The sequence below is a fragment of the Rhinoderma darwinii genome, chromosome 1 (assembly GCF_050947455.1).
Source record: "Rhinoderma darwinii isolate aRhiDar2 chromosome 1, aRhiDar2.hap1, whole genome shotgun sequence".
Lineage (NCBI taxonomy): Eukaryota > Metazoa > Chordata > Amphibia > Anura > Rhinodermatidae > Rhinoderma > Rhinoderma darwinii.
In genome coordinates this window covers 623,365,664-623,392,245 of record NC_134687.1, presented here as the reverse complement: position 1 = coordinate 623,392,245, position 26,582 = coordinate 623,365,664, and the positions used below count along the sequence as shown (strand labels likewise).

Genomic DNA, 26,582 nt, shown 5'->3' with positions numbered 1-26,582 from the left:
TATAAATGGCTGGGGCATATGGTAAATACGCTCAATACATCACTTCTTGGAATCTCCCTTATGTCTATTGTTAAAAGTGTCATGCACAATAACCCCATAATGTCCAAGCACAATACCCAGCCATATAAAGGGAACAGATACTATAGGGGAGATTCATAAAAAACTAACAGCAAAACGGTCTTGGTTGCCCATAGCAACGAATCCCAACACAGCTTTCATTTCTTACAGTGCTCTTGAAAATGAAAGCTGTGCTGTGATTGGTTTCTATGGGCAACAAAGACAGTTTTGCTGTTAGACAGTTTTCATGAATCTCCTTAAACGTGACAGAACCAGAGTCCATTTCACTAACGTCTTTTATGCCTAAATAAAGCGTTAAAGGTGCGATCGCTTTATTTGAGACCAGTCCAAATACACTTAGATAGTATGAAACTAGTGCAAAGGACAAGTCGAGCCGTTACCTATGCAACCAATCAAAATGCTTCTTTCATTTTGAAAAGAACTTCTGAAAAATGAGACCTAGAATTTGATTGGTCGCTATGGGCAATGGCTCCACTTTTCATCCAGGACGAAGCGGTAAATTATATTTTATAATACATTTTAGCCCTCTAAGTCGTCTCATTGATTATTAAATGCTGCGAAAGAGGAAGAAGTATGATAATTGCGTAATTATGTTTGCTTTCTGCTGGAATTGGTGCAATATATTAAAATATAAAGGAAGGGGAAAATGTATATCCGGCTGTCAATTATACAGATTAGAAAATTAAAAAAAATCCAATTATACAGGTCATATTCAAGGTAACTTATATATCCTTAACCCCTTAATGACTTTAATTTTGCATTAAGGACCGCAGGTATTTTAGAGTTTTTTTAGAGTATTTTGTCAGCCATCATTTTTTCCTTTTTTATGACAACGTTGCTATGTGAGGACTTGTATTTTGTGGAATAAGGCACAATTTTTTTTTAGGCTTTGTTTTCGGGTACATAAAAGTTAGGGTTTTATTTCTATGATTTTTTTAACATAGCGGAAAGTATAAAAAAAAAAAACAGTTCTAAGATGTTTTTTTTTTCATGTCGTTTACCTTAAATTATACTTTAAAGAGTATATGGAGGCCCTTCAGTCCTCAATGGCAAAACCCGGTGCTATAATGGGGGGCTATATGGCCCCCTCCTTACGTTGGATAGTGCCTGTGCGGTACTTTTTGTTGGCTCCTCCCCATATGATGTATTCTGCCATATGGTTCGCAAATAATCATACCATACAGTGCCTAATTATAAGGGCCACACCGTATGGTGCCTACGTAACAGTGCTATGTTTTGGCCTAGTAACACTTCCATATAGTTCCCTAAATAACAACGCAATACAGTGCCATCACCACCATACACTGAAAAAAGAATATACTGTGCAGTGACTAGGTAGCAGTGCCATACAATGTAATCACCGCCATACAGTGCTCAAATAATACTGCCATACTGTGACCACATAACAGTTTTATATATAAAGTAATCTAAAAACAGTGCTTCACAATGCCTAAATAATACTGCTATACAATAAAATATTACAATGTGTGGAGATCACAAGCCCTGGGTGCCAGGCCATCTGTGGTGCCCAACTGTTGCAGCCTATGGCCGGCCCTGTGCATGATGCCCATTGACTCTCCCTGAGCATTTAAGGAGTTCCAGCATCCATAGAAATGGCTTTGTGGAGAGGGGGGTTGGATCGATACATTCGTGTTTACGCTGATTTTCCTTTTCTGACATCATATTTCGTTTAGAGATCAAAAACTTTAATAGGATTAGGATCTGGACGGAGGCAAATACTTCTTCAGAACATAGCTATTTATACAGGAAAGTTGTAATGCTTATATTAAAAAGAAAAATAAGAAAAACAAAACTTTGCTTAAGTGTTTGTATCTAATGTGTACATTCATTTTAGGGAACCCACCAAAATAGGAAGGAACTACCAAAATCAGGAAATTACATTATAGCATTTCCCTAATTATAATTATCAGAATTGTTCCTGTGTGTTCAGATAACCTGCAGAGAAAGATTCCACACTTCATATTTGGTATGTCATAACCAGGGTCGTTTAAACACATCGGTGGACCTAGTGTGAAGGGTTCATGAGTACCCCCTACCTCCAGAACACTTCGTTAATTGCGTCCCAATGTCAATTAAACACTATAAAAAAATTATATTTAGAGACAATTTTTTAGACACATTAATGGGAAGGGTTTGGACTGTAAGGTGCCGTCTAGGTGGCATACAACCCTCGCAGGAATGTTGCAGCAAAGATAAAAAGAAACAGGGATTCTTTAAACAACTTTATTCTCAGACCGGTGCCAGTGGTGCATTTGGCGACATGATAACTCAGATCTTCAGGATATGAGAGGCACTAATTTTAGACACGGCTCAGGCAGGCAATGATGGCTGGCTTGCTGTGATACTGTCACAGACAGGGCCATTCCTTGTACAGGGGTTGGTGTGGCCTTTCAGTTCTGGTAGGTTAATATACGACGGGCTACGGCCGGTACCCACTACTGCTCAAACAATCGGACACACACACACAGTGAGGAGACTGCTGCCTACCACCCACCATTCGCTCCAGAACCTCTGCCACAGGCCCAACAATAATGCTGTTACTTCTCAGCAGCTTCTCCAACAGATACCACACAGGTGGTCTGCAGGGCATCCCCTCGCTGGACACTGGACAAATGAAGACAGTACTAATCAGAAACAGTCAGAGGCAGAATACACAATGACAATGTCTTGATGGACATGTTTCATTTTTCAACCGTACTAACTATGTAACTATGACATTCAGTGTCTCAAAGGTAACGTTTTCTATGATTGGTGTCGTTCTCTTTCCTAGTCCTCTCTTTCTTAGATTGCCATGACAATTTCTTGCAGCTACGACTCGCCTCTCCTGGTTTGCCGCACAGACATCTTTGGCTCCATCAAACGTATCTTAGAAAAAATACAAAATGACTTTATTAAAGACAGACAGCACAGTTGATCAAGACAATTTAAAAAAATACCACCCATAAAAACAATGTACAACAGTACAAAGAAGACAGTGTTGAATATGAGGCAGGGCAAACAATGGTAGTATAACAATATCAACGACTATAAAGTATGTATACTGATGATGATCACCATAACAAGGGCCTATAGAATGGCCACAAACATTGTAAAGTCACAGTCATAGAGAAGAAACTAATTGAGACCTCAAGATACGCATACCAAAAGACCCACCATGCGCCATTCCACTGCCACAACACTGTCAGAACACCCCAACGCGCGTTTCGCACCTGGCTTCGTCAGGGGGTGCTGAAAGAGTGTGATCAGAGGGTTTAAATAAGGGGTACACAGCTGAACGGTGTACCTCACTTACTTGTCCATAGGATGTTCAGCTGGCGCCTGCACGAGGAGAGGCGGCACCTCAATCACGCAGTGCACGGCGTCCGGAAGTGAGCAGTGCGCAACTGCACAGAGCCCAAGTCCATATTGCGCCGTGAACTACGTGATGAACGGCCCCCCGCCCCGCGCATGCGCACAACAACCACAGACCACCGCATCCATCTTGGAATAGGGCAAGGCAACCGCAATTGCCCATATGCAGGAATGGAAAGCGGTATGTATACAGGAGCGCTATTTAGCAGTTAGAATATGTTTATGCATGTTTACTACATTACAAAATAGCAAAAACATTGTAGATGAGAGCATATTTAGACATCTTGAAATGTACGGATATAACATAAATCAAACATTGGTTCCGATAGATCGAATACAGGCAACATCATATCGTGCAATAATATAGATGAACAAAGTGTACAGAGGGGGACCCAATGCATGCCTAGGAGCCCACTGTGCACACCAGTCAAAGATATTTAGGGTGAAATATCACCATATATATATATATGACCAAACATCATACCTGATTAGTAGATGGATAAGAATATATAAATAAAATAAAAGTGTGTAAAGATAATAATATAAATTGTGAATGTGACATAAGTGATTTAAATGCATCCATGACAAACAAATAGATGTATGAAAGAATGCACATTTAAAGTAAATGTATATAAAGACAAAATGATCCTATATACTACAAATTATAGACGTGCATAAATACTAATGTGTATATATGGCCATAAGCATGCACATATAGCCAAAAATAAAAAATAAAGATAAATACATATGTATAAACGGACCAGATAGGTCACAGAAAAAGTGTGAGTGTAAAAGAAATATATAATATATGATAATAGGAGTGCAATTAACGCACAATAGTGTAGCTTCAAAAGAACAAAGATAATAAAAATAATAAAGAAAAAATGAAAAAGACATATGGATAGAAAAAAGCATATGATGATCAAAAAGCGTGTTAGAACAAAACATCCATCAATGTTATAATGCATCCATGAAATTCCAGGATATAAAAACAATCCACTCCAAGGATACCTATACCAGATCATGAACAGAAATATCGCTATTATTGCCTAATGCGATCATCGCATAGCCACAGAATCAAAAAGAAGAAAGATTAAAGAGCCAAACATTATATTACAAATGTAACCAAATGATGTAAACACCGAAACCACATTTGTATCAAAGCATATAAGATGACTTCCGTAATGTGCCTTCGATGCAACCATACACCTCAATATAGCCATGCACCTCATACGCCTCCAATATAACCGATACAGTCCACTCTGAAAAGACAAGCAAGCAGAAGTTAAATAATAAATCCTCCCTACACACAAAACATAACAGAGGTTGGCACCTACTCGAGATTTATAAAAATGGAGCGAAACGAATCATTTCATTAAGCCCCTTAGGAAAAACGGTTTGTAATTTCACTATCCATTTACATTCACGTTGGGCAAGGATTCTCTGAATATTACCCCCTCTATTTCCTAGGGAGATCTTATCAATTCCCCTGAAGGTGAGAAGTCTCCAATTACCTTGGTGATGGTCACGAAAATGACGAGGTATCGGTTTAAGTTTGCTTAACTTTTCAGGATCATCAGTTTTCATAGCACCCTTTATGTCCCTTACATGTTCAAGGATCCTCACACGGAGTTCTCTAGAAGTGAGACCCACATATATCAGTCGACATGGACAGATGGCATAATAAACCACAGCAGTTGAACGACAAGTGATGTTGTGACAGATCTTATATTGTCTTGACCCAGAAGAGTCACTGAAATCTAGAGATCTAGTCATAAGGGAACATGCCCCACAGTCACCACAGGGGTATGAACCCCACTTTGGTCCTTTGGAATTGAATATAAATCCTGAGGTAGGAGCTACATAATGACTCTTGACTAATATATCCCTTAGATTACGTGATCTGCGTGAAGTCACAAGGGGATAATCTGATAGCACTACACTCAAATCCATATCAGTATGGAGAATTGTCCAGAACCTCTCAAAAATCGATTTCATTTCTCTCCATTGGGCATGATATCCAGTGATGAACCTTACCTCTTCATTACTGTTCTTTTTCTTGAATTTAGGTATAAGTAGGTCACTTCGTTGCGTATTTTTAGCTCTCATGTATCCTTGCTCAATATCCATAGATTTGTAACCTCTAGCACGAAACCTGTTTGAGAGGTCAACGGCCTGATTCTCAAAGGCTGATTCTGTGGAACATATCCGACGTGCTCTTAAAAATTGTCCCGTTGGAACTGCTCTCAGTGTCTGTGGAGGATGAGATGATTTGGCATAAAGGAAAGAATTGACTGATGTACTTTTCCTGAAAATGTCAGTGACAATTGATCCATCTATGTCACTAGTGAGTCTGATGTCAAGAAACTCAACATCAGTGCGACTCATTTTGGAAGTCAAACGGATGTTGAGCTGGTTGACATTCAGATCCACAAGAAACTTGTCAAGTTTCTCTTTTTCACCATGACAGAGAAATAGTATGTCGTCGATAAAGCGCATCCATATCAGGACGCCTCCATCATCAGCATCAGGCAACTGAAGATTCTGCTCCCACCGACCAAGAAAGAGGTTGGCATATGAGGGCGCACAAGTGGCCCCCATTTGCACCCCCCTCTTTTGCAGAAAATATCGATCCTTGAAAAGGAACAGATTGTGATGTAAAACAAAATCCAATAGTACAATCAACAGATCGATAAGATCGGATTCCAAGTTGGTCCCATTTAAATAAAACCTAGCGGCTTCAATACCATGTTTATGTTCAATTGAGGTATAAAGTGACTCCACGTCACATGTCACAAAGAAGTCATCATGACCCATGTAGACCCCCTCTAATCTATTCAAGACATCCGTGGAATCACGAATGTACGATGGTAATTCACAAACAAGGGGTTTAAGATAATGGTCAATGAAGCGACAAACAGTTTCACATAAACTTCCATTGCCCGAAACTATCAGTCTTCCCGGAGGGTCCACTAGATTTTTGTGGACCTTGGGGAGCAGATACAGGGTTGCTAAAATGGGTTTATCAACAATGAGACCATCAAGTGTGGTTTTAGGTATAATATAGGATTCAAAAGCCTTCAATAGAATTTGATCTAATTGGGTTTTAAAACTACCTAGAGGGCATCCATCCAATCTTTGATAACATGACACATCATTGAGCTGTCTAAAGGCTTCTCTCTCGTATTTGTCAACAGGCCACAATACCACATTTCAAATGTCTTGAATAGATTAGAGGGGGTCTACATGGGTCATAATGACTTCTTTGTGACATGTGACGTGGAGTCACTTTATACCTCAATTGAACATAAACATGGTATTGAAGCCGCTAGATTTTATTTAAATGGGACCAACTTGGAATCCGATCTTATTGATCTGTTGATTGTACTATTGGATTTTGTTTTACATCACAATCTGTTCCTTTTCAAGGATCGATATTTTCTGCAAAAGAGGGGGGTGGCAATGGGGGCCACTTGTGCGCCCTCATATGCCAACCTCTCTCTTGGTCGGTGGGAGCAGAATCTTCAGTTGCCTGATGCTGATGATGGAGGCGTCCTGATATGGATGCACTTTATCGACGACATACTATTTCTCTGTCATGGTGAAAAAGAGAAACTTGACAAGTTTCTTGTGGATCTGAATGTCAACCAGCTCAACATCCGTTTGACTTCCAAAATGAGTCGCACTGATGTTGAGTTTCTTGACATCAGACTCACTAGTGACATAGATGGATCAATTGTCACTGACATTTTCAGGAAAAGTACATCAGTCAATTCTTTCCTTTATGCCAAATCATCTCATCCTCCACAGACACTGAGAGCAGTTCCAACGGGACAATTTTTAAGAGCACGTCGGATATGTTCCACAGAATCAGCCTTTGAGAATCAGGCCGTTGACCTCTCAAACAGGTTTCGTGCTAGAGGTTACAAATCTATGGATATTGAGCAAGGATACATGAGAGCTAAAAATACGCAACAAAGTGACCTACTTATACCTAAATTCAAGAAAAAGAACAGTAATGAAGAGGTAAGGTTCATCACTGGATATCATGCCCAATGGAGAGAAATGAAATCGATTTTTGAGAGGTTCTGGACAATTCTCCATACTGATATGGATTTGAGTGTAGTGCTATCAGATTATCCCCTTGTGACTTCACGCAGATCACGTAATCTAAGGGATATATTAGTCAAGAGTCATTATGTAGCTCCTACCTCAGGATTTATATTCAATTCCAAAGGACCAAAGTGGGGTTCATACCCCTGTGGTGACTGTGGGGCATGTTCCCTTATGACTAGATCTCTAGATTTCAGTGACTCTTCTGGGTCAAGACAATATAAGATCTGTCACAACATCACTTGTCGTTCAACTGCTGTGGTTTATTATGCCATCTGTCCATGTCGACTGATATATGTGGGTCTCACTTCTAGAGAACTCCGTGTGAGGATCCTTGAACATGTAAGGGACATAAAGGGTGCTATGAAAACTGATGATCCTGAAAAGTTAAGCAAACTTAAACCGATACCTCGTCATTTTCGTGACCATCACCAAGGTAATTGGAGACTTCTCACCTTCAGGGGAATTGATAAGATCTCCCTAGGAAATAGAGGGGGTAATATTCAGAGAATCCTTGCCCAACGTGAATGTAAATGGATAGTGAAATTACAAACCGTTTTTCCTAAGGGGCTTAATGAAATGATTCGTTTCGCTCCATTTTTATAAATCTCGAGTAGGTGCCAACCTCTGTTATGTTTTGTGTGTAGGGAGGATTTATTATTTAACTTCTGCTTGATTGTCTTTTCAGAGTGGACTGTATCGGTTATATTGGAGGCGTATGAGGTGCATGGCTATATTGAGGTGTATGGTTGCATCGAAGGCACATTACGGAAGTCATCTTATATGCTTTGATACAAATGTGGTTTCGGTGTTTACATCATTTGGTTACATTTGGAATATAATGTTTGGCTCTTTAATCTTTCTTCTTTTTGATTCTGTGGCTATGCGATGATCGCATTAGGCAATAATAGCGATATTTCTGTTCATGATCTGGTATAGGTATCCTTGGAGTGGATTGTTTTTATATCCTGGAATTTCATGGATGCATTATAACATTGATGGATGTTTTGTTCTAACACGCTTTTTGATCATCATATGCTTTTTTCTATTCATATGTCTTTTTCATTTTTTCTTTATTATTTTTATTATCTTTGTTCTTTTGAAGCTACACTATTGTGCGTTAATTGCACTCCTATTATCATATATTATATATTTCTTTTACACTCACACTTTTTCTGTGACCTATCTGGTCCGTTTATACATATGTATTTATCTTTATTTTTTATTTTTGGCTATATGTGCATGCTTATGGCCATATATACACATTAGTATTTATGCACGTCTATAATTTGTAGTATATAGGATCATTTTGTCTTTATATACATTTACTTTAAAGGGAATGTGTTGCCAGAAAAACATGTTTTGTTTTTTTAATTAAACATTTAGTGTGTAGGTGATTAAACATTGTTCAAATTTTTTTTATTTTTTTCATGAGTCAGGAAATATTATAAATTAGATTCTAATTTATAATATTTCCCATTGCTGGTCACTAGATGGAGCTATTCCCAAAATTGCAGCATTGCAAAATTGGGTAAAAAGCCCTCGCTCTAGTGAGCTCTCAGCATCCCCCCCTCCTTTATCCTGGCTAGTGCCGGGATAAACGAGGGGTTTGAACGGTCTAACCTCCTACACTGTGTGTCGCCATTTTTTGAGCTAACACACAGTGTAGAAGGTTAACATACAGTAGTAAACGTACACAAACACGAACATACATTGAAATCTCTTACCTGCTCCTGCCGCCGCGGCTCCCTCCGGCCCGTCCGCTCCGTCTGCTGCCGCTGGTCCAAGTGCACAAGTCCGGAAGCCGCGACCGGAAGTAGTAATCTTACTGTCCGGCCGCGACTTCCGGTCCACAGGAAAATGGCGCCGGACGGCGCCAATTTCAAATTGGACTGTGTGGGAGCGGCGCATGCGCAGTTCCCACACAGACGGCGTACACAGAAGTGGATGGGACGGGAGCCGTTCGCAGTCCCTATGGGACTGTGGCTGCCGAATTCCATGTCTGTATGTGTCGTTAATCGACACATACAGAAATGGAACAAAAAATGGCAGCCCCCATAGGGAAGAAAAAGTGTAAAAATAAGAAAAAGTAAAACACAAACACACAAATAAATATAAACGTTTTTAATAAAGCACTAACATCTTTAACATATGAAAAATAAATTTGTGATGACACTGTTCCTTTAAATGTGCATTCTTTCATACATCTATTTGTTTGTCATGGATGCATTTAAATCACTTATGTCACATTCACAATTTATATTATTATCTTTACACACTTTTCTTTTATTTATATATTCTTATCCATCTACTAATCAGGTATGATGTTTGGTCATATATATATATATATATATATATATATATATATGGTGATATTTCACCCTAAATATCTTTGACTGGTGTGCACAGTGGGCTCCTAGGCATGCATTGGGTCCCCCTCTGTACACTTTGTTCATCTATATTATTGCACGATATGATGTTGCCTGTATTCGATCTATCGGAACCAATGTTTGATTTATGTTATATCCGTACATTTCAAGATGTCTAAATATGCTCTCATCTACAATGTTTTTGCTATTTTGTAATGTAGTAAACATGCATAAACATATTCTAACTGCTAAATAGCGCTCCTGTATACATACCGCTTTCCATTCCTGGATATGGGCAATTGCGGTTGCCTTGCCCTATTCCAAGATGGATGCGGTGGTCTGTGGTTGTTGTGCGCATGCGCGGGGCGGGGGCCGTTCATCACGTAGTTCACGGCGCAACATGGACTTGGGCTCTGTGCAGTTGTGCACTGCTCACTTCCGGACGCCGTGCACTGCGTGATTGAGGTGCCGCCTCTCCTCGTGCAGGCGCCAGCTGAACATCCTATGGACAAGTAAGTGAGGTACACCGTTCAGCTGTGTACCCCTTATTTAAACCCTCTGATCACACTCTTTCAGCACCCCCTGACGAAGCCAGGTGCGAAACGCGCGTTGGGGTGTTCTGACAGTGTTGTGGCAGTGGAATAGCGCATGGTGGGTCTTTTGGTATGCGTATCTTGAGGTCTCAATTAGTTTCTTCTCTATGACTGTGACTTTACAATGTTTGTGGCCATTCTATAGGCCCTTGTTATGGTGATCATCATCAGTATACATACTTTATAGTCGTTGATATTGTTATACTACCATTGTTTGCCCTGCCTCATATTCAACACTGTCTTCTTTGTACTGTTGTACATTGTTTTTATGGGTGGTATTTTTTAAATTGTCTTGATCAACTGTGCTGTCTGTCTTTAATAAAGTCATTTTGTATTTTTTCTAAGATACGTTTGATCTTGTCTCATTATAGCATATGGGGATAACTTTTTGGTGTTTCTATGCATGGGGTCCCATATGTGCAACTTTATTCATTGATATATCACCTTGAATTTATAGGTATTCTTTTTTGGCTTAATTAATCATTGGCTCCATGTTTACTTAGCCCATTCCCACCCTCGCAAACTCACATTCTGCTATCTCCATTAATAGTGCCATTCTGCTGTTACCCCTAATAATTTGTCTGCTGTGCTGGTCAATGGCCCCGGATAGAGTACTCCAGTAAGACGGTGCACCAAAGTAATTAGTGCCATACACATAGTGCCCCCCAATTAATAGCACCATAATGATAGAACTCCATAACTAATAACATCATACACATAGTTCCCCACAAAAAATAGCACCATACAGAGTGCCTGATAGTAGATTGCTCTGGGCAATGTTCTGCTAAGAAACCTTGGGTCCTGGCCTTCATGTGGTTGGGACACGTACCACCTGCCTAAACATTGTTGCAGACCAAGTACACCCCTTCATAGCAACGGTATTGAACATAAAGGAGTATATCCAACTTAAACATTTATGGTATGTTCCAGGGGCTATGCTATAAATGTCTGATAGTCCCAACTCTGAGACTCTCACCTACCTCTAGAATGAGGGGTCAACAAACCCCTTTCCTACATGGTGAGGCGGCCATCACATCCAGGTGGAGAATGACTAGAGAGGTGGCCGTGCATGTGCACAGCTCTCTTTATTCATTCCTACGTGAGTTATGGAATCAGCCAAGGCCTGGTTTTGTAAATACTATTCTACAGCATTGCATTGGAGATTTCTACATAGCCGTAACTGCTTTTTGGTTTTGGAGTCTGAACTTATGGGCCACACCAATGTCACCTTTGAAATGTTTTTGGATTTTCCCATAAATAATTTTTGTACGGTTTCATTGTTATATTGCATATTAATAATATTATTATTTTGGATTTTCTTAGGTAAAAAAGTGGCAGTCAGTGAACAGAGATCATCTGCATTATCCTCTGCATTGCCACCACCACCACCACCATTAACAAAATCTCCTGCAGGACCTTCATTATTTCCTAGTTTACCTCCCAGGAACATCAGGTATCTATCTATTTCTTATTGCTTCTCAATTTACAGTCACAGGAAGAAGAGTTGTAGCTTGGGGCAAAGATGTGAGGTGCTCTGTTCGGATCCTCTGTTGACAGTCCTGTCAGATTTGCTGGAAAGAACTGTGATCCATACACTGCTATTTTTCCCATCAAAAAGCAGGACATCATGTGGGAATTCAATGGACCCGATTATAGGTAGATAGGGTCTGTTGGGCGCTGGCGGTATCCATCGTACAACAGATCCGGCAAAGCTTTGTTGCTTCCGTTATGCATAGAAGCCAAAATGCAAGTGTAAACATAGCCTAAAATAAAGATTTGGCGTGATTTGTGCCAAACTTATTAATAGGCGCTCGCAGACTCTTATCTACGCCCCTGCAGGTAGGCTACATACATTGATTCATTGGTAGTATGACACAAGAATTGTTAAGCCTGTTTTGTAGAAAAAAAAGAAGGAATATGAACAGGTACATTGAAGGATCCAGTAATTTCTATCGCCCCCTTACCACAAAGGACAAAGAAATTTATGCTTTTATGGGGCCAGTAATGTTTGCGCACACTTCCAAAAAATACAAAAATTGTTTTTGTCCTTCGAAAGACAATGTAGAACCCCAGCCTAACTTATTAGAGAAAAACAAAATTAATGTTGGGCAATAAGGCTAGGAACGCGCGTTGAAGTTGGGCCATGTGATAGACGCATTAACATCTTAGTTTATTGTGCAACCTCATGTTTTCTTACGGTGGAAAAAGTCGCTAGCAACTTAAGAATTTCGACCATGAATTCTTGCAATTGTAAAATGACCTTTCTTAACCATAAGAATACTTTAAGGTCGTTCTGCAATTCTTTCACGATGGTTGTTGGACAAACGGTTACCATGGAGTCCTAGACTAAAGGCCACAAACCTGTACATTAATATATATGATAAATTGAATGGTGGACAAGTAAAGATTATTTTTAGGAGGACAACCACATTGAAATATCAAGCTGCAACCTCCGAGCAAAGCAATGTCTGCAGAAATAATTCCCACACTGACAGGAAAGAGAAATGAATGTGCATTTTAAACAATACAGAAGAAATCAATATTTTTACAGCCCTGTATCTGTATCCTCAGAATGACAAATAATAACAATATATAAAGGGATTTATATTTAAAAGAGACACAGTGATGTCACAATACAGCGATAATAAATACAATGATGTCACAGAACAGAGATAAACACAGTGATGTAACAGTACAGAGATAATAAACAGTGATGTCACAGTACAGGGATAATAAACACAATGATGTGACAGCACAAAGATAATAACTATAATGATGTCACAGCACAGAGATAATAAATACAGTTATGTCATTACAGTACAGGAAAAATATACACAGTGATGTCACAGTACAGGGATAATAAACACAGTGATGTCATCACAATACAAGGAAAATAAACACAGTTATGTCACAGTACAGGGATAATAAACACAGTGATGCAACAGTACAGGGATAATAAACACAGTGATGCCACAGCACAGGGATAATAAACACAGTGATGCCACAGCACAGGGATAATAAACACAGTGATGCCACAGTACAGGGATAATAAACACAGTGATGTCACAGTACAGGGATAATAAACACAGTGATGTCACAATACAGGGATAATAAACAAATAAACACGTCACAATACAGGGATAATAAACACAGTGATGTCACAATACAGGTATAATAAACACAGTGATGTCACAGTACAGGGATAATAAAACACAGTGATGCCATCACAATACAAGGAAAATAAACACAGTGATGCCACAGTACAGGTATAATAAAATCAGTGATGTCATCACAGTACAAGGAAAATAAACACAGTGATGCCACAGTACAGGGATAATAAACACAGTGATGCCACAGTACAGGGATAATAAACACTATGATATCACAGTACAGCGATAATAAACACAGTGATGTCATAGTACAGGGGTAATAAATACAGTGATGTCACAATACAGGGATAACAAACAAATAAACACGTCACAATATAGGGATAATAAACACAGTGATGTCACAATACAGATATAATAAACACAGTGATGTCACAGTACAGGGATAATAAACACAGTGATGTCACAGTACGGGGATAATAAACACAGTGATGCCACAGTACTGGTATAATAAACACAGTGATGTCATCACAATACAAGGAAAATAAACACAGTTATGTCACAGTACAGGGATAATAAACACAGTGATGCCACAGTACAGGGATAATAAACACAGTGATGTCACAGTACAGGGATAATAAACAGTGATGTCACAATACAGGGATAATAAACAAATAAATACGTCACAATACAGGGATAATAAACACAGTGATGTCACAATACAGGTATAATAAACACAGTGATGTCACAGTACAGGGATAATAAACACAGTGATGCCACAGTACTGGTATAATAAACACAGTGATGTCATCACAATACAAGGAAAATAAACACAGTTATGTCACAGTACAGGGATAATAAACACAGTGATGTCACAGTGCAGGGATAATAAACACAGTGATGCCACAGTACAGGTATAATAAACACAGTGATGTCATCACAGTACAAGGAAAATAAACACAGTGATGCCACAGTCCAGGGATAATAAACACAGTGATGCCACAGTACAGGGATAATAAACACAGTGATGTCCCAATACAGGGATAATAAACACAGTGATGTCACAGTACAGGGATAATAAACACAGTGATGTCACAGTACAGGGATAATAAACACAGTGATGCCACAGTACAGGGATAATAAACAAATAAACACGTCACAATACAGGGATAATAAACACAGTGATGTCACAATACAGATATAATAAACACAGTGATGTCACAGTACAGGGATAATAAACACAGTGATGTCACAGTACAAGGATAATAAACACAGTGATGTCACACTACAGGGATAATAAACACAGTGATGCATCACAGTACAAGGAAAATATATACAGCGATTTTACAGTACAGGGATATTAAACACTAGTATTCCCTTATGCGACTGCAATCTCTGCCCTTTAAAGCCCTTATATTCTTCACACTTTTACATCAGTACTGCCACATATAAAACCAGCCTATGCTCTTCAAATTTCCCTACAGAAGTGGGCACCTGGAAAAGTTTGTTTAGTGTAGACTAGACCTATAAGAAATAAATCCACTGAATAAACAAGTCAATACAATTACCAGAATGTCAGGCGCGAAATGTTTATGTCCCATCAGAAGCAGATGAACTAAAGACAAGATCACACGTAAAAAATCCCATAGAAAAAAAAAAAAGATCCAACAGGTTCAACATGCTCTAAAATTAATCGACTATCAATTAAATTAATTTACACTTTTATGAGGGGGGCTGACTGCCATTGGTGATCAATAAAAGCTAGATAAATATTAATTATTTTTTATTACCCCACAGAAACGCAAATGAAGATGGCAAGTTTGAGGACGGTATGTATGTGATACACTTCTCTAGAATGCAGGTTGCAATGGCCAAAGTTTTTCATTTCTTGGCTTACTTTAGGCTCTGTTCACATCTGAATCAAGGGTCAATTCTGAGTCTATCGGGCAGATCCTGTCATATTACAATGAACACCACAACAGAACCTGCAAACCCCAGTATAAGTCAATGGAGTCTGTCAGGTGCCATTGGTTTCCATCATACGAAGGATCCATTAGAAATGGAAACCGGGACGAATCACTATTGTAAAAATCGTATTACCTTATGGGGGGGGCACAATTTGTAACCATAAAGAAAAAACAAAACCCCCCAAAAAAGTAAAAAAAAAAAGGGCAGCACTAGCCCAAGCAACAGCAGAAGCGACCAAACTATACATCCCCTATATGAAAATGACCGTAATGGGAAAAATGGACACAATGAAAGCATTTTTTCTAGTGGCACTTTATACTATTAAAATAAAAATAATGAATTTATTTTTTTAAAACAGTCACTTTTTTTAGTTTCTTATTTTACATTTTCGCCATAAAAAAATGGCATAAAAATAAAGCCCTGTGTATCACATAAAAAGATACAAAAAGTATTTGAATAAACTAATGATAAAAAAAGTTAAAGCTTCCAAAACCACATGCACTAAAAAAAGTGAAACTGCCTATTCAGTAACACCGGAAATAGCCTGGTCGGGAACATCTTCTTTTGAATGTGGGTCCCCAGGATTGAGCAGGTGCACCCAACTGATACTGCCAGGATATATCTGCTCAGCAAATGCTCAATTTCCCTAAAGAGCTACCAGAGGGATGCAAAAACATTGCAGGGCACTCATTTTAAATGAATCGGCAGCTGTTTGTTATGGAGGCTTCCAACAATGCAGCCCTGTCTTATATAGGGCAACTCCGGGAATGTACAGGGCCCTGAGGTGAGAGACTCCTTCAACCATTTCCTTAGTGATGGGCAGAGCGCTCATGAAACAAAACCCGCCGCCCGGAAACTAAATCGGGAAAGTTTTTTTTTACAGGTTACATAGTTAGTATGGTTGAAAAAAGACACATGTCCATCAATTCCAACCAAGGGAAGGTAAAAGGGAAGAGAAAAATTTCCCTTTTATAAAGCCATCTCCTGTCCCTGCTGTGACGGCTCCTGCGGTGACTATTCTATAGATTCACAGTTCTCACAGTAAAGAAGACTTATCGCCTCTGCAGGTTGAACCTTTTTTTTCTCCAGACGGAGGGAGCGCCCCCTTGTTTTTTGAGGGGATTTTACATGGAACAGGATTTCATCATATATTTTGTATGTGCCATTCATATATTTATATAAGTTAATCATGTCCCACCTTAGTCGTCTTTTTTCAAGGCTAAATAGGTTTAGATCTTTTAATCTTTCCTCATAACTTAGATTTTCCATGGCCCTTATTAGCTTTGTTGCTCTTCTTTGTATTTTTTCCAACTCCAGGGCATCCTTTCTATGAACTGGAGCCCAGAACTGAACTGCATATTCTAGATGAGGCCTCATTAATGCTTTGTAAAGTGGTAATATTACATCCCTGTCCCGCGAGTCCATGCCTCTTTTAATACATGACAATATCTTGCTGGCCTTTGAAGCAGCTGATTGACATTGCATGCTGTTATTTAGTTTATGATCTACAAGTACACCCAGATCCTTCTCAACAAGTGACTCCCCCAGTGTAGCTCCCCCTAGGACATATGATGCATGCTTGTTGTTGGTACCTAGATGCATAACTTTACATTTATCTACATTAAACTTAATTTGCCAAGTGGACGCCCAAACACTTAGTGTGTTCAAATCAGCTTGCAATTCACGAACATCTTCCATAGACTGAACTATATTCCATAGCTTGGTGTCATCTGCAAAAATAGAAATAGTGCTAATAATACCATCCTCTATATCATTAATAAATAAGTTGACCAATAATGGTCCCAGCACGGAACCCTGGGGTACACCACTTATAACCGGGGACCATTCACAGTAGGAATCATTGACCACAACCCTCTGGATACGGTCCTTGAGCCAATTCTCAATCCAATTACAAACGATACTTTCTAAACCTACAGTCCTTCATTTACCCATTAGACGTCTATGAGGGACAGTGTCAAATGCCTTTGCAAAGTCCAAAAACACTATGTCCACAGCGGCCCCTCTGCCTAGGCTTCTGCTCAACTCTTCATAAAAACAGATCAGGTTATTTTGACAACTTCTGTCCTTGGTAAAACCGTGCTGGCTGTCACTTATAATACTATTTTTTGTCACATAATCTTGTATATAGTCCCTCAATAGTCCCTCAAACATTTTTCCCACAATAGATGTTAAGATTACTGGTCTATAATTACCGAAGCCGAATCATGACCCCAATTAATATCCCAGTAGTTAAAATCTCCCATTATCACTACAGTACCAGCCTGTGCTGCCTGCTCCATTTGTTTATATATTTGACCTTCCATCTCTTCAGTTATATTGGGGGGGTCTATAGATTACACCAAAAGTAATTTTTTTAGTGTTTACTTCCCTTTGTAATTCCACCCACAGGGTTTCAATCTCCTCACAATCTTCACCCTCTAATGTCTCATTCACACTCGCCTTCATATCACTTCTCACATACAGACAGAAACCACCGCCTTCATATAACTTCTCACATACAGACATACACCACCACCTTTCCTATTCGCCCTGTCTTTCCGAAGAAGTGTAAAACCATGTAGATTTAGAGCCCAGTCATGTGAAGAGTCTAACCATGTTTCAGCAACGTCAACTATATCTATATGTTCCTCCAACCAAGGCCTCCAGCTCCCCCATTATGCTTGCTAGATTTCTGGCATTTGTGAACATACACTTTAACTTGCCTTTCAGTTTTTCACTTTCAGTATCAGAAATGTGATTATTTGAAATTATTTGGGCATTTTTGTTTTCATTGCTGTTTTGTAACAAAAGAATCTCCTTATCCTGTTGCCTAGTCCTCTCCCCACAGTCTATTTCTCCCCCCACTAATTTAGTCTGACCCGTCTATAACCTAACTATCCATTTATTTTCTACATTGACCCCCCCTCCTCAGCCCTAGTTTAAATACTCTGCCACCCCAGCTAGAATTCTCTCCCACAGCACAACAGACCCCCTTCCATTTAGGTGCAACTCATCTGCAGAATACAGTTTGTACCCCCAATGAAAAGTCAGTCCAATGCTCTAGGAACCCAAAGCCTTCTCCTCTACACCAAGACTTAAGCCATGCATTTAACTCCCTGAGCTCCCGTTGTCTTTCCTGTGATGCGCATGGCACATGCAGTATTCCTGAGAATACTACCTTGGAGGTCCTTCCCTTCAACTTGTAGCCTAGTTCTTTAAAATTATTCTTAAGGCTCCTCCAACTACTATGTATTCTATCGTTGGTACCCACATGGACCACGACAGCTGGATTATGATCAGCCCCTCCCAATAATTTATCCATCTGTTCCACCACATGCCGAATCCTGGCACCAGGGAGACAGCAAACCCTTCGGTTGAGGCAGTCTTGGCGACAAATTGTTCTATCTGTCTTCCTGATTATAGAATGCCCTACAACTACCAATTTTCTTGCCTTACCTGCACTACCATCCCGCCAACTACTAGCTGGGCTGTACTCTTGGCTGTAAGGGAGATCAGTATACACTAGGGCTGCCATTTCTGAGACTGACACCCTCGCATCATCACCCAGCTTGGCAATTTTGCTTGGAATATCAGAAACAGGATTGGCCTTCCTTTTCTTGGACCCCTTTCTACTGCCCCTAACTACATTAACCCAGATACTTGCCTGGTCCAGCTGACCCATGTCTTCACCCTCCAGGTCTACCCCACTAACTGCTTGCTCAGTGAGCAGCATGCTCTGCTCAAGATTGTCTATCACCCTCAGTGTTGCATTTTGCTCCTCCAGATCTCTAATGCGAGCTTCCAGGTGAACAACATGCTCACATCTGCCACAGAGGTATTCACCCTGGAACTCTTGCTCCTGTCGTGCACACATATGGCAAACTGTGCACTGAAGAAAACCTCCAATCTTGCTATCCATTATCCCAGTTACAAAAAAACAGTGAACAATCAAAAAGTAAAAGAAAAGAAGAGTACTTACAGGGGCTTTAACTCCTCCTTTTAACTCCGGTTTAGTAACTCCACTTGGTATACAAGCCACTTAATTTAGCAAGGCCAAAATCGAGCAAGGACAACTGAGGCCTGAGGGCTAATTTATATCACCTGAGAGCAGTTAACCCCTCCCCCTAGTCAGCTGCGCAGCAGGGCAGAAGCTAAGAAGGAAAAAAGGGTTTTAAATTGTGTCAGTTTTGCTAACTTCTATTAGCAAGCACTCAATTCATATATCACACACAGTTTCACACACAGGAACACATCGACCAATCCGGTTTAGTAACTCCACTTGGTATACAAGCCACTTAATTTAGCAAGGCCAAAACAGACAGTATAAAGGTGAATATGGTTTGCGTTTCTAGCTGCCGGATGACCCAACATTTTGTCTTGTCAGGTGGCCCAGAAGATTTTTGGGTGTCCCTGTATAAGGGTTCCAAGTGGGGTATCCCTTGTTTATAAAAATATTTAAATGCACTGCAATTTTCATATCAGTTTTCAGATAGCGATTATCAGTCTCAAAAATTAGAAAAATCCCTACGATGTTGTTGGTTTGGGTCATTAAACATGCGGTCGGGCCAGGATTCAGTGCTGTAATCAGGGCACAAAATTCTACCCATATTATGCCCATGTAAAACTGGCCTTGACAACGTGAGCCCTATGAGAGCTGGGACACCTGCCCAAAACAAATTGGTCTAAGCACTTGTTTTAATAGGAATGAATGAGCATCTGCAGCTCTCTCTCCATATAGATCAATGGGAATTTTGGGGTCTGGGTTTGCCAGATGTAGTAGAGCTGAGTTTGTCATTTGGCACAATTCATATTAATATCACACTATTCACAGTGCTACTTACTTTACTTTATGTTATCTTGAGTTTGCCTGTTTTTATACCTTGAGCTCTGGTCTACCTGTATATTACATTACTCCTCAGCTTTCTCTGTTTACATTTACATTATTATATAATTTATGTTGTTTTTTGTATTGTATTTTGCAGGAGCTGTTGCTGATGATATAGTAAGTATCGCTTCTGTGAGGAAAATACTTCCTGACATATTGAATTGTATTTCCTACAATTATAAAAAAAACAAAAAAAAATATAGTTCAGGATTTAGCAAAATAATTGTGCGATCCCCATAACTATGCATTAGGAGACAGTGTCCTGCTCTGTCTCCTGTCTACAGTACGCAGCACTTTAGAATGTAATGTGATCCTACAGCTCTGGCTCTCGTACTGGAGACAGGAGCCCAGGAGATAGAGCAGGACACATTCTCCTACTGCACAGTTCTGAACATCCCGCAGCTTGGACCGCGGCCGCTCCGTGCTGCTATTTAGAAGCAGAATACAATAAAGACGTTATAAAGAAAAATGAATATTTAGCAAAATATCTGAACTATAATTTTTTTCTCTACATAATTGGACGTACACTTTAACCCTTTACTGCACCATGACCTCTTTGTATATTATAGCGAGATAATGGGAGGAGGGGAGTTTGCTGCGTGCTCATGGGCTAAAGCCGCGCCATACGTAAAAAATAAAAATGTTAAAAGGTAAAAAAAAAAAACGTTTCCCATTTTAAAATAACATTAACAATAAAAAAATAAACATAATTAGAATAGCTGCGTCCGTAAAATCCAAACTATTAAAGTATATTTATCCCACACAGTAAACGTCATAATAAAAATACACAAAAAAACGCCAGAATTATTGTTTTTGAAAAGTGATCAAAAAGTCGTATGTAACCTAAAATAGTACCAATAAAACTACAGCTCACCCTGCAAAAAAAAACAACAAAAAAAAACAAGCCCTCAGACCAGGAAAAAATAAAAAAGATATGTGTCTCAGAGTATGGCGACACAGAAATGTTTTAAAAAAATTATTTTTCTTCTAAAAGTAGTAAAACATTCAAAATATTTGGTATTGCCGTAATTGTATTGACCCGCAGAATAAAATTATTATATTGATTTTATTGCACGGTGTAGGCTGTAAAATCAAAACCCAAATAAACAATGGGAGAATCTCTGTTTATTTCCCATTCTACCAGAATTTTCTTCAAGTTTTCAGCACATTATATGGTACATTAAATGGTGCCATTAAAAAATACAACTTGTCTTGCAAAATACAAGCCCAAAAACGGCTCCGTCAACAGAAAAATAAAAATGTTCGGCTCTCGGAAGGAGTGGAGCAAAAACGAAAATGGAAAAATGAAATATGTCCTGGACCTTAGAGGGTCAGTCCTGCTCACTCCCAGGCACCTCTACAGACAACATCCAAACGTCCCGTGGATAGGTGATAAATGTTGATCTTAGGTTAATTCCTATAAGTTTAGGGGGAAATGGTCCAAATGTTCCGGTTATAGTAACATCAATTATTCTGAACGCTACATTTGTTTTTAGAGTGAAGAAAGTGATGAAGAATGCTATGAAGGAATTGACGAGCATAGGTATGTACATAGAACATTTTTGCTTTTTTGTGGGCAGATAGAATAGTATTATATAGGATATATTATTATACAGATTTTGACATTCATTAACCAAGTTCAATAGACAGATTTAAAGTGGTTGAATTCAGATGGTGCAGATTTTTTTCGGCCAAACCCACAGCGCTATTGCCTTGCATTGAAGTGGCTGTTTATAGTCAGCAAGCTTGACTGTTTGGGTATCTCCAATAAATTATGGAAAGACTTTTTTCTTGCTAAGAAGTACAACTTATAGAAAGAATACAATATATTTTATATATATATATATATATATATATATATATATATATATATATATATATATATATATTTATATTCAGGTTTCGAATCTGTACCAGAATCTTCTTACCAATCGCCATATTGAATTACCTCACAACATTCAGATATATAATAGTGGTGTACATTCATAAAAAAAAAGTTCAATGATCGTAATATACTAGCTAACCTATGTCTAGAGATGGCAGGAGTGATAGTCCAGGGTAGAGATTCGCACTTAATCAATGTGAGCCTTCCTTTCCAGTGCTCAGTATAAGAAAGAGCAAGAAGAAAAGAAAGAAAAAAAGATGAAGAAAGAGGTGGAGCAAGCGAAGAAGGAACAAAAGGAAAAGGAAAAGAAGGAGCAGGAGATAAGAAAACGATTCAAGGTATGTCATAATATCCCTCCTGATCTTAATACACATACAGTATATTCTAACTATAAAGTGATTTGTCCTCTTCTCAGTTTTTCCTGCATATTGGCGCTCCTGGACACCTGGCTGTGCAACAAACTGCAGCCGATCCCTTTTACTTGAATGGGGTCGTGCTGCAGTTCGGTTGCCAGGATGCCAATAAATGTTCTGATTCCTAGGTTATTACATAGTTCTAAAACTTACAGGAAAAGATCCAATTATTAAGGTGCCCATAGACATTAGATTAAAGTAGGGTGATATTCGGACGATTGTTCTTTCAATGAATATTCATTAAGCCGACATGTCTATACACATTTCAGATTGTATCGGCCTCAATAGTCCTGCAATGTGCCCATACATGTCTGATGACACAAGAAAAATAATGACCAATGTATGGCCAGAAGTGATGTTAGGAAAATTACAAAGATTTCCAATGATTGTCCAGGAAAGAAATGCTCACTTGAAGTTTACCCTGCCTTCTCTCCTCGGTTAGCATTGCCGGACAATCATGTGTGCTTCACCCAAATGACCCATATACATTCAGCTTCTTCTATTACTAGGTCGAAAATTTCCAACATGGCCTACCTGGTTTTTAGAAGATGACTCTCGGTCGGCTGTAAGGATCTTCCGGTTATAATTTCAAGAGACAAATGCTCATCATGGTCAAAATAGTCGACTTTTCTCAATATTCATCTAATGTGTATGGGCACCTATAGTGAAATGAATAGTAATAAAAATCAAGCATTTACATAAAATTTAATTTACATGGCAGTGCAGTACCGTTATGCTCCATTTACTTCACACTGTTATCAATGCCAGTCTGGACAGCTAAAGGCCCAATAATATTTTTACCATAAGACACTATTGGGTGACAATTCGTAAGGTCTTATTCACACAGCTCCCGCAGAGGTTGTCACCCAGCTTTACCAGACTCCTCAATGAGAAAACAGTTCTGCAAAATGGGAATGGGAGGAGAATCAATGCGTTACTAGATGGATTTGGCCTTTAGAAGCTTGGCTTGGAGCTGTAATGGTGGCCATTGATGTAGAGATGCAGATTTGTGAATGCAATTTACACCTTATGATGACCAAGGTTTGGTTCATTAGAACCACGGAGGGTCTTAAGGCCCTTTAACACTGGACAATTATAGGGCACACGAGCGTTCACAGAATGCTAGTTACTGATAATTTGCCCTGTAAACAGCAAACGCTCGTTCATCTGGTGATCGTATAGTCTTAAATACTGAAAATATTATCGTAGTCGGCAGGGCCGGCTCCAGGTTTATGTGGCGACACAGACTTAGTGGGCCCCTTTGCAGGGAAACTCACGGCGGCAGTAAAATGCCAAAAATCTTGACTTTGTGCCCCCATATAGATGTTAGGCCCTGTTTATGCCCCCATATAAAAGTTAGGCCCGCATTTTCCACCCCAATAAATTTAGTACCCTCTGTAGATAGTGCCACACAGCCCCCCCTCCCAGGTAGTGCCACACAGCACCCTCCTCCCAGGTAGTGGCACACAGCTCCTGATGTCACTGTCTATATATGGACAGTGTTGTCAGGGGCAACCCCAGATCCATAGTCCCGGGCAGAGCACTACTAGTACCAGGGGCGTAACTAGGAAAGACTGGGCCCCATAGCAAACTTTTGAATGGGGCCCCCCCCCTCCCCTGGGTGTCACACAACCCCCCCTTGTAGATAGTGCCTTTTTTACAGCCCCCCTGTAGATAACACCATACAGCCCCCTTTGTAGATAACGCCATACAGCCCCCTCTGTAGATAACGCCATACAGACCTCCCCTGTAGATAACGCCATACAGCCCCCCTGTAGAGAACGCCATACAGCCCCCCTGTAGATAACGCCATACATCCCCCTGTAGATAACGCTGTACAGCCCCTCTGTAGATAACACCATACAGAGTGCCCCCTGTAGATAACGCCATACAGCCCCCTTTGTAGATATCTACAGAGGGGGCTGTATGGCGTTATCTACAGGGGGGGGCTGTATGGCGTTATCTACAGGGGGGACTCTGTATGGCGTTATCTACAGAGGGGGCTGTATGGTGTTATCTACAGAGGCGGCTGTATGGCGTTATCTACAGGGGGGCTGTATGGCGTTATCTACAGGGGGGACTCTGTATGGCGTAATCTACAGGGGGGGCTGTATGGCGTTATCTACAGGGGGGACTCTATATGGCGCTATCTACAGAGGGGGCTGTGTGGCGTTATCTACAAAGGGGGCTGTATGGTGCTATCTACAGGGGGGCTGTATGGTGTTATCTACAGGGGGGGCTGTATGGTGTTATCTACAGGGGGCTGTATGGTGTTATCTACAGGGGGGCTGTATGGCGTTATCTACAGAGGGGGCTGTATGGCACTAACGCCATACAGCCCTCCCTGTAGAGAACGCCATACAGCCCCCCTGCAGAGAACGCCATACAGCCAACCCTGTAGAGAACGCCATACAGCCCCCCTGCAGAGAACGCCATACAGCCCCGCTGTAGAGAACGCCATACAGCCCCCCCTGTAGAGAACGCCATACAGCCCCCCTGTAGAGAACGCCATACAGCCCCCTGCAGAGAACGCCATACAGCCCACCCCTGTAGAGAATGCCATACAGCCCCCCCTGTAGGGAACGCCATACAGCCCCCCCTGTAGAGAACGCCATACAGCCCCCCCTGTAGGGAACGCCATACAGCCCCCCCTATAGGGAACGCCATACAGCCCCCCCCTGTAGGGAACACCATACAGCCCCCTCCCATGTAGTGAACGCCATACAGCGTCCCCCCTCCCAAAAAAATGCGACCTACAGTGCGTCCTACAAAATACATGTATCCCCTCTCCACAGGATAGGGGATACATGTGCAATCGCTGGCAGCGATAGGGAGAACGGGGGACCGAAAGTCGCCCGAAGTTCTACATGACTAACCTCTGACTTCCGGCGTCTGCGCAGCTCAATAAAAATTAAAGGAGCGCTGGTCACGCATGCGCACAAGCGCAACCGGCGCTCCATTCATTTCTACGGACCTGCCGACACAGACCCTGGAAGTCCGAGGTTTGTGATGGAGAACTTCAGGGGACTTTCAGTCCCCCGTTCTCCCTATCAATGCCAGCGATCACACATGTATCCCCTATCCTGTGGATAGGGGATACATGTCTTATGTAGGAACAACCCGTTTAATGGCAGAGCGGGGAGATACCTCCCTGCTCTGCCGTAGTCGTGTTCAGTGGCGTCCTGCTGTAGCAGCCATAGCGGCTGCTAGCGGAGCCTCCGGCCATAGTGGGGGCCCGTGCCGGCGGGCAAAACGGGCCCCCTCATGCCACGGGCCCCGTAGCAGCCGCTACGGCTGTAGTTACGCCACTGACAAGTACTCTGCCTGAGAGTGGCGTAGCTAAAGACTCATGGGCCCTGGTGCAAGAATTTAGCTTAGGCCCCCCTACCCAACACCACCAGACTCCTGTGCACGACTATGCCCAGCTGCCTTGCCCAACAGACCCCATGAATGCCCCCACAGTATAATGACACCCCCCCCTAGCTGCCCCCCACACAGTATAATGCCCCCCATAACTGACCACCACAGTATAATGCTTCCCATAGCTGCTCCCACACAGTATAATGCTCCCCATAGCTGCCCCCATACAGTATAATGCCCCAGTAGCTGACCACCACAGTATAATGCCCCCATAGCTGCTCCCACAGTATAAATCCACCACACAGTATAATGCCCCCCATAGCTGCCCCCACACAGTATAATTTCCCCTTAGCTGCCCCTACACAGTATAATGCCCCCCATAGCTGACCATCACAGTATAATGCTCCCCGTAGCTGCCCCACAGTATAATGCCCGCCAT

At 40.7% G+C, this 26,582-nt stretch overlaps 1 protein-coding gene and 1 long non-coding RNA gene across 3 annotated transcripts in view; one reads left to right on the top strand and one right to left on the bottom strand.

The window, feature by feature from the left end:
- Positions 1 to 26,582, top strand: part of FYB1 (FYN binding protein 1) — a 173,483-nt gene that overhangs the window by 120,095 nt on the left and 26,806 nt on the right. For both annotated transcript variants that reach the window (XM_075842211.1, XM_075842202.1), the window contains exons 3-7: positions 11,849 to 11,978; positions 15,430 to 15,461; positions 20,583 to 20,602; positions 21,982 to 22,028; positions 22,585 to 22,708. In XM_075842211.1, the coding sequence (XP_075698326.1) occupies positions 11,849 to 11,978; positions 15,430 to 15,461; positions 20,583 to 20,602; positions 21,982 to 22,028; positions 22,585 to 22,708 (353 nt within the window). The remainder of the gene's footprint in view (positions 1 to 11,848; positions 11,979 to 15,429; positions 15,462 to 20,582; positions 20,603 to 21,981; positions 22,029 to 22,584; positions 22,709 to 26,582) is intronic.
- LOC142663506 (uncharacterized) overlaps positions 2,380 to 26,582 on the bottom strand; it is a 57,233-nt gene continuing 33,030 nt past the window's right edge. The window contains exons 2-3 of the long non-coding RNA XR_012851101.1: positions 23,318 to 23,442; positions 2,380 to 2,964 (exon numbers count right to left, since the gene is read on the bottom strand). This is a non-coding gene — a long non-coding RNA (uncharacterized LOC142663506). The remainder of the gene's footprint in view (positions 2,965 to 23,317; positions 23,443 to 26,582) is intronic.